This window comes from Python bivittatus, unplaced genomic scaffold (genome assembly GCF_059951505.1).
Source record: "Python bivittatus isolate LINGU-HERP-01145 unplaced genomic scaffold, Pbiv_v1 ctg000820_np1212, whole genome shotgun sequence".
Classification (NCBI taxonomy): domain Eukaryota; kingdom Metazoa; phylum Chordata; class Lepidosauria; order Squamata; family Pythonidae; genus Python; species Python bivittatus.
In genome coordinates, this window is record NW_028277107.1 from 1370375 (window position 1) to 1379414 (window position 9040).

The 9040-nt window shown below is 46.5% G+C and overlaps 1 protein-coding gene across 1 annotated transcript in view; it reads left to right on the forward strand.

The window, feature by feature from the left end:
- The window catches only part of LOC148214039 (uncharacterized), a 136595-nt gene extending 134616 nt beyond the window's left edge, over positions 1-1979 (forward strand). Inside the window, 1 exon segment of the mRNA XM_088128879.1 lies at positions 153-1979. Coding sequence (XP_087985005.1) covers positions 153-1336 — 1184 coding nt within the window. The 3' untranslated portion in view covers positions 1337-1979.
- Positions 1980-9040: the final 7061 nt, after the last annotated feature.

A 9040-nucleotide genomic window follows, 5' to 3' on the forward strand; every position in this document is an offset into this window, starting at 1 on the left:
AATAAAGGAAAAGTATACTGGAAAAAGTGTAAGACTATTAAAAGACAAATTAGTGGTAAATGAACAGTCTCCAACCCAACCCAAAGGAGAAGATTCTATCTTCAGAGACAATAGAAAAAACCACAATTGGACTTTCACTCTTTCCTGTGAAGATGGGTCCCTTACATCTCATGAAAGGATCCACAGAGGGGGAAAACCATATAAATGTTTGGAATCTGGAAAGATTTTCAGAACAAGCCAACAAGTTACGTCACATAAAAGGATCCACGCAGGGGAGAAGCCATATAAGTGCATAGAGTGTGGAAAGAGCTTTACTACTAGGAGTGAACTTACTTCCCATAAAAGGATCCACACCGGGGAGAAACCATTTAAATGTGTGGAGTGTGGAAAGGCTTTTTGTCAAAACAGTGATCTTACTTCCCATAAAGGGATCCACACAGGGGAGAAGCCATATAAATGCATGGAATGTGGAAAGAGCTTCAGGAGAAGTAGTCAACTTATTGTCCATAAGAGGACCCACACAGGGGAGAAGCCATATAAATGCCTGGAGTGTGGAAAGGCTTTTTGTCAAAACGGTGATCTTATTTCCCATAAAAGAATCCACACAGGGGAGAAGCCATATAAGTGCCTGGAGTGTGGAAAGGGCTTTACTACTAGGAGTCAGCTTACTCCCCATAAAAGGATCCATTCAGGGGAGAAACCACATAAATGCATGGAGTGTGGAAAGAGCTTTACTCAAAGCAGACACCTTACTGCTCATAAATATCTCCACACAGGGGAGAAGCCTTATAAGTGCATGGAGTGTGGAAAGACTTTTCATCAAAACGGTACTCTTACTTACCATAAAAGGATCCACACAGGGGAGAAGCCATTTAAATGCATGGAGTGTAGAAAGAGCTTCTCTAATAATACATGCCTTATAAATCATAAAAGGATCCACACAGGGGAGAAACCATATAAGTGCATTGAGTGTGAAAAGAGCTTTCGTACTAGAAGTAAACTTACTTCCCATAGAAGGATCCACACAGGTGAGAAACCCTATAAATGCATGGAGTGTGGAAAGAGCTTCTCTAATAATACATGCCTTATAAATCATAAAAGGATCCACACAGGTGACAAGCCATATAAGTGCATGAAGTGTGGAAAGAGCTTTACTAGTAGCGGTAATCTTACTTCCCATAAAAGGATCCACACAGGGGAGAAGCCATATAAGTGCACGGAGTGTGGAAAGAGCTTTACTACTAGCAGAGATCTTACATCATCCTGTGACTCAGATTCATATTTTTGGCCATTCTGCATCAAGTTTAGAGGTTTCTGCCTTGGGGAAAGGTGTTGATCTTGCTTTCAGAACAGAAGAGCATCCCCTACAATGCCCCAAGCAGGAGCGTAAACCCTGAGCAAAACGGCAAACAAATATTTCTATTACCACCAAGCCCATAATTCCCAGAAATGTTGTCTTCAGCCCAGCAATGTTTGGTAACCAGGAGGTAAGCCGTGAGAAATTAAAGTAGCCCTGACTGTAGCCAATGTTGTCAACCAATGTTGTGAAATCCTCTATGCTTCCCTCTATCAGTTTGGAATTATCAATCAAATTAAAAGAGCAAATGTCTCCAGGAGGGAGAAGGAAAATGGCTCAGGTGGTTGAATACAGGGCAGTCCACCCCTGGGGAGTCCTTGGGGCTCTCTGAGCTTGGTTGTTTTCTTGGAAACGTTTCTTGCTAGCACTGAAGATGTAACCTAGCCGGGTAACGAAACATTTGCAAGAAAACAACCAAGCCCAAAGAGCCCCAAGGACTCCACAGTTGAACCCTGAGCCACAGATATTCTCTTCTATTGGTCAGTCCACCCCTCCAAGCTCTCTCTTGCAATCAGCATGCCCAGCCCTCTACAGGATGCCCTGAGTTTCACTTGAGGGGCATTACCTGCCCATCGTATGTACGGTAGACACATGGCCTATCAAGAATAAAAGCCTATTTAGAGTTTTGGTTGATTATTAGAGAGTGCTGAGTTCCCATCCGCCCTCTCACATAGTCAAAATAGTCACCAATCTTAGAGTCATTCAGTGGCTTTGTGTAGACAGGGAATGTCCTTTGCCAGTCATGAGGCACAGAGGTGGAGACCAATATTTATACTGCTGTTCAGCAATGGCAGTCTGGCAGTCGAAATGTCAATGAATGCAGCGGGCAGGGTAAGAGGCAGGCGTTTTCAGCCAGCACAGGGACCTTTGCTTTAAGAAGATTCTCGCCCCAAGTCAGGAGCTTGGAAGACTCCTCCTGAGGTGACCGCAATCCTCCTCGTGAGTTCCTACTGAAGTCCACTGCAGAAAAGAACAATCCTTCGCCACTCTTGTAGGGGAATCTTCTTCTATTTGGAGATGCGAAGCATTTTTTTCTGGCACGGCAGAATACTTTGCCTGCTCCCAAACGCCCGGTGCCTCCCTTCACCCACATTTTGCTCCTGTGGCCCTGAATTGTCTTTCCCCCTTTCCTTTCCTTTCCTCTCCTCTGGGCAGGGGGGTCCCTTTGTCACAGGAGGGGAGGGGATGATGTGTAGGATCAGTTGCGCCGCTCTCTCTCCTGCTGTGAGGCTCCCTTCAGGTCTCTCTGGGCCTGGCTGGAGAAGCACCCCTTGGTGCCCAGGGCCTTTTGCATCCTCCCCCTGTACATCTATGCCCAGTAGGGCCAAGTTTGTTATTTTTTATTTACATTGATGTCACTGGGCACTCTCCGTGTGCTCCTGCACCTTCCTCATTGCGACCATGAGCAGGAAGCATCACGGTCTGACTTCCTCATATGGAGCGTGCAAAGCTTCTCTCCTGGGGGAGGTTTTGGTATTGGGCAAGAGTAGGTGGGGGTCAACAAAGCGTTGATGGAGCTTCAGGTTGGCCTGATCCAATAATGGTCTCCTCCCCTTCAACCATTTGTGCCCAGAGAGGAGGTGGACTGGCTGCTTTGGGAGGCCTTCCGTGTGAAAGCCCAGTGCCAATATCCCAAGAGATCACCAAAGATTGGCTTTGCCTCACAGGGCAGAGAGTGGCCGTGTCCCAGACCCAGTGGATCACCTTCATAGGGATCCTTCAGCCTTGTTAGGGTTAATTCCCTGATCATGCAGTGGAAGATGAAGCTGCTAGGCTGACTCTTACTGCCACAGGGAAAACAACTCATGGGAGGTCAGCATAACTCTAGAAATGCACCCTCAGATTGCGGGGCCTCCTGCTGTGAACGGGTGTGGGTGAATGCCAGCAGCCCTGAGGCAGAACATGGACTGCTCATCACATTTCTACTTCGATGAAAAGATCATTATATACTTCAACTGCTAAAGACTTTAATACCTTCTCATTCCTAATAATTTCCTAGAATGAGATCTTGAGAAGGTGGAGAGAAGGAATATACATTGACAAAGGATTCTCAGGCATCCAGGTGGAATTGTCTGGAGGTTGAGTCAGGGCAACTGGACTTCTTTTCTTTTTCTCTCAACAAAAGCTAAAGGAGTCCATTTGCCCTGACTCAACCTCTAGACATTGACACAAGAATTGATAGAGTATCTGGATGGCCTCCAGAGCCAAAGGTTGTTAAAAAATATTTATCTTGTTTTCATATAGACCATACCAGTCCATGGAGGCTCTACCAAATATTGTCCTAGACATCGTTTCCCTTTTGTCCATAATATCCATATTGAGGGAAAAAGATGAAACCTAGTAAATGTTTCCTCATCACCCCTTTAGTTTAAAGGGAAAACACAGGAAGACCCCCTTGAGGGCCAGTGCTGGATTCTCATTGCAAAGCAGAGGAGGAGATTGCTGATCAAAGTGGAAATGCAAAGCACTCCTGGGGGCAGCCCAGAAATTTAGAAATATGGCAAATATGTACCTCCCTCCCCCTTCTCTGAGCTGTTGCTCCTCTGAGGTTGCCGACGTCTTCCTGAGAAAACTGATCACTTTTTCCTAACTGTAGCTGCTGGAAGAAAAAAAAATTGCAAAAGAAAACCTTTGAAATGCAGACCTTTATTCTAAGAAGAAACACTTTTCCTTTGTGCATTTCCTGCAATCACCTTTTTTACCTTAGAGGGGAAGCAAGCTCCCCAGCTTCAGGTCTGATGGACTGGAAGGAAAATATATCTTTTGAAAAACAGGATCAATATCAGAGATTACAAGATTGGTTACATACGTGAGCATGTGCACTTAATAAGTAACATCCCGTAATAACATTACACATTTTCAACCCATAGATGTGACGGTGCCCATGATGACCTGTGGTTTTCTGCATCTGGGATGCCTGGGGGCCTTGGGGCCTTTGCTATGTTAAGTCTTGTCTGGGCTTATATCTGCCTTTTCCTGCTTTAAGCAGTCTGCATGCTTCATCGCAGAGCTCCTTGACATGTCCTGTGAAGGAATGCGAGTCTAATGGTGTATCCTTGACATGTTCTGGTGGGGAGTGCGAGGCTGATAGCTTATGACCCCAGTCTGACTCCCATTTCATTAATTAACTCCCCTTTTGCTGCTATCACCACCTTGATATCAGCCCCTCAGACAGAGTTGCCAGTAAACGGACGTCCACCTTCATCTTCCCTGTTCACAACACACTAACCCCTCACAAACCCTCTTACGACATACAATGTCCTTTTCTTTGCTTCCGTCTATGTGGATCGTCTGCTGCCTTTCAAAGGACCACCTCGCCCCTTCGCGCTCCATCTTCTGCAGCCTTGTCCAGCCCTTCCACCGCCACGGAGACCCACTCCCAGCAGTTCAAAGCAGTCCACACAGACTTCCATCTTCCTCTACTGAAGGTTGCCACTTCCTGACCACTGGAGCTCTCCTGGGCCTTTCCACGGAGAGCAGATTTCCTCTCCTCTGACCCAGAGCTCTATGAAAAGGCACAGAATCCCAGATGTGTTGGAGGGTGGGAACACGGTTAGTTTTCCTACCCTCACACAACTCCAATGGCTCAGGTATGTATGCCTTTGCTTCACCTGATAACGTTGTGAATTGGCATTACAAACCATACACCAGCACACATGCATCAAGAAGAGAAATGAAAAGAAGAAAAGGACAGTTCCAAAAGACAAATACACAGAAATCAAAGTACAAGAGGAGTCTCTATGAAAGTACTTAAAAAAAGATTAAATATGTGGCATGTCAGGAATGCGCACCACCAAGTATAGAACTCCAGTCATTCAGATTTTATTGCCCTTTGTCAATACTTGGTCGTGCCTTCTCTTCTCTTCTCTTCTCTTCTCTTCTCTTCTCTTCCCTTCCCTTCCCTTCCCTTCTCTTCTCTTCTCTTCTCTTCCCTTCCCTTCCCTTCCCTTCTCTTCTCTTCTCTTTCCCTAAATTGGTTCCGTAGGAATTTGTGGAGCAACCAGGGGCAGAGAGGAAGACAAAAATCAAAAGGGCAGCGTTAAGGAAAAGAGCAGCCTTACATTTTCAGCTAGAATATTAGCTGCAATGGAAGTTTTTATATACTGCATTGAAATTTATTTCATATTTAGTATTTACACACACATATATATATACACTTATATTTAGTGTTGGGCATGTGGGCTTTCATTAAGGATTTCTGAATCCTGTTTCCTCCCTTAATTTTGTAAGCTTGGAGGCCTTTTTCACTAACTTTGAGACATCCGAATCTGTCGCCATAGAGACCAGATAATAAGGTCTCCATTCCAAGGACAGTTTTCCTGGGGTAAAGGTGCTTAGTTAAGGGCCAAGGGGCCGGGAAAGAAAGGAAAGGAAAGGAAAGGGAAGGGAAGGGAAGGGAAGGGAAGGGAAGGGAAGGGAAGGGAAGGAAGGAAGGAAGGAAGGAAGGAAGGAAGGAAGGAAGGAAGGAAGGAAGGAAGGAAGGAAGGAAGGAAGGAAGGAAGGAAGGAAGGAAGGAAGGAAGGAAGTTCCTAGTATGGAATGGTGCTGAGGTGGGACACGGGGGCCTGAGGAAGGGGTGGGATTCTGAAGCAGGAGCTGAACGAAAAGCATCCATTGTGCCAAGGGGGGGGGGGTCAGGCATGGCCGCCCACCTATCATCCTGCCGTCACCGCTCTGGCTTTGGGGTGAAGAATAAAGAGCTAAATTTCATGCAACTGCCTGTTGTCTCTTTGATCCTGGCTCAGAAACAAACAGGGAAGAAATAATTCTAACAGCTTTATGGGCTGAGACTTAGGGAAATCCAGGGTTAGGGGTGGAAGGTCCCAAGGTCTAAGGACATCCCTTGAAAAGAAATCCCATTTCCCTATTTACAGAGAGGTGAGGGAAAGGGGAACACACACACACACACACACACAACGTTGGGAGTAGAAATGAGCAGGAGGCACACACAAGACCTTACCTAATTAGTGGAGGAATTAAAAGTTACACTCGGGATTAGGAAGTCCTGCCCAGCAGAACCAACAGGGCAGATAGGAAGGTTTTAGTTTCGATCACAGAGGTTTTAATTTGGCGCAGTCGAAGGTCCCCATTGCAGGCCAAATTGGTCTACCAGCTGTGTCGGTCACCCGAGCCCATCCCAGACCCAAATCTCGAGCACAACTCTTCCTCATCCCCGCCTGTACGGGTAATAACCCCCGTCCCAGGTGAGGAGCATCCTTTCCGGGGGGAGGTCGGGAGACCTTGGGCTGCTCATTCCCCATCTTCCCTAACTGATGACACGCGTGTCCCCCAAGGTGTTAGATGTATCCTTTACACCCGGACACTTCCCAGTGAACTCCTGGCCCTCCTCCTCACTCCCTGGTTCTGGACTGAGAGAGGGACAAGACAAGCAGGCCGGTATTTGCCCAGATAGAGTCCAGCGCACGACCTTGCGCTACCTGTTGAGGCACATGAGTCTTGTCAGCCCCCCTTGCTTTCTAGGACCTCCCAGTCTTTGCCAAGAAGGACTCGCGGAAGTCTCGGGGTGGCTGGAGCTGAATTTTTAGACCCACAGACCTGTTCAACAGTCTGGATTGAAACATAAAGAGAGAATCTCACACACGTTCACTGGGCACAAGTCACAAAAAAGGGCAATTACGAAGTATGAAGTCTCAGGTTCCAGCAACTGTTGGGCTCAAAACCAAAACTCCTTTTACTACCAAAGTTTAAATGGGCAGAGTCAGGGACAGCACCCTCCGGACAAATGATCCGGTGCCAGCTGGGTGAAGTTGCCCTGGCTCGGTCCACTGACCCAATTAGTCTCGGGCTCCTGGCTGCCTCGCCAAATTGTTAGAAAGAAAGCTTATGAGGTTCGCCTCTGAGCCGGGAATAAACACGCAGGTGGTTGCTTGAAGGAGAGGGAAGACTTCCACCATCAGGAGCTCAGGAAGGAGGAAAACCACTGCAAAGCAGGGCATTCCCTCAGACACATTGCAGAAGAAGGCCACGGTCATGCGTAGTGAAGGCCACTGAGAGACCTAGGAGGACTGCACTCCCCCGATCCTGGTCTCTCCATAAGTCATCCAGAAGTACAACCAATGCAATTCCCATCCTGTATCCTGGCCAGAATCTGAGCGTCAGCCCTTTCAGGTGAGCCAGGTCAAGAAGTGGACACCACAGAGCCAATGGGAGCTCTGTGATGTTGTTCTGGGTCTCAAGAACAAAATCTTGAAAGCCTGTCAGAGTGTCCCACTGACCTCTTTTATGGGATACAGAATCAAGACAGGATTATTTTTGCTCTCTTAAGTAAGAAAAATGCTGAATTCCATTTCCTGTCTGCTCCTTTGCTCCATCTGCTCCCTCTGAATGAACATGCAACTTTCTCCAGAACCTCTCTTAAAATGGAGGCTTGGAGATGTTCTACAGTTGTCGAAAGCAGCTGGATGGAGAAGGCTTCCTGATCGGGGAGACACCACAGCCCCTGTCAGAACCTGCATCAATGAAATTTTAAGGCACTGTTTGCTACATCAGTTTCAGAGAGAGCCAAAGAAAAAACTTGGGAGGAGACCTCTTTGAAAGTAAACAGATATATTTTGGCCAAGACACATCTGGGTGAGCCCAATCAACATCGTGGCCATGAATGCTGATTGAGCCACACCTTGCAAGGCAAACGTCAGAGGTTTTATCGAAAGGTACAGGTGTAGTGCATCCTCTCATGTCCATGCAAGGGATTTTTGGGATGGTCCAAGGGAGGGGTAAAGGTGGGTCCTAAAGAGGTGAATCTAAGTTTATCTTTCATTTCTTGCTACCAAGGAAACATCCCGTCAGTCTTTCTTATCTCTTCTTTGTTCCTCTTTGAAATTCAGGGTCTCTCTCTTGGCAACTTTCTTTGCCTGGTACCAAGCTAATTTACAGCTTGTTTATTCAAAGGCAGTCAGGCATCTAACGGCTGGTTCCCTCAAGGCAAAGGAAGACGGGGTGGGGGGATTTCTGTGCTCTTTAAAAAGCAAAAAGCAGGGTGCAAGTTAAAGTTTTAAACATAATGTAAAATAGAGTGCACTATTAAATGTATGTAATACATTATGTGAAATATATAGAGTGTATAAAAAATTGTGTATTCAAATAACGCCCTTCAAAATGTTATTTTAAAAAAAGTTATAGCAGTCAATGGGTATTTGCTTGATTTGATCCTGCCAATTGTATCTGGGGGGGGGAATAGTTATGTTTGGGTCATTGCTATTACAGGGGTAGTCTGAAGGCTGAGAAGAACCGTGTTATCAATGGGAGGAATGCACAAGGCCACCGGTCCGTGAGAAAGGATTTTGGCGCCCATGTAGTAAGGGGGGGAATAAGTAGAGGGAGCTTTACACAGGCTTTAGTTTTAGCAATGCTTTGCTTCAAGCTACATGTACCAACCAATAAAGGAGCATTTATGTGAACCAGGCCTGGTTTCACAAGAATTCTTCTAAATTGGGGTTTGGATTTTGTGGACTTGATAGCCCCTTCCTCTTAGCCCAATGGAATTAACCCTCTTTCTCCCCTCTTTGCAAGAGGTGCTGCGTTGCACACAGCATCCAACCCTTTGAGCTTCGCAGGCGGTTAAAGGCTGCAGGAAAGTCTTGCAGGGAAGAGACCCAGAGGAGGTCCTGGGGGAGGAAGGAGAGTTTGTGTTGAAAATCTCCAGCAGGGAAGAAGAAAAGCCCT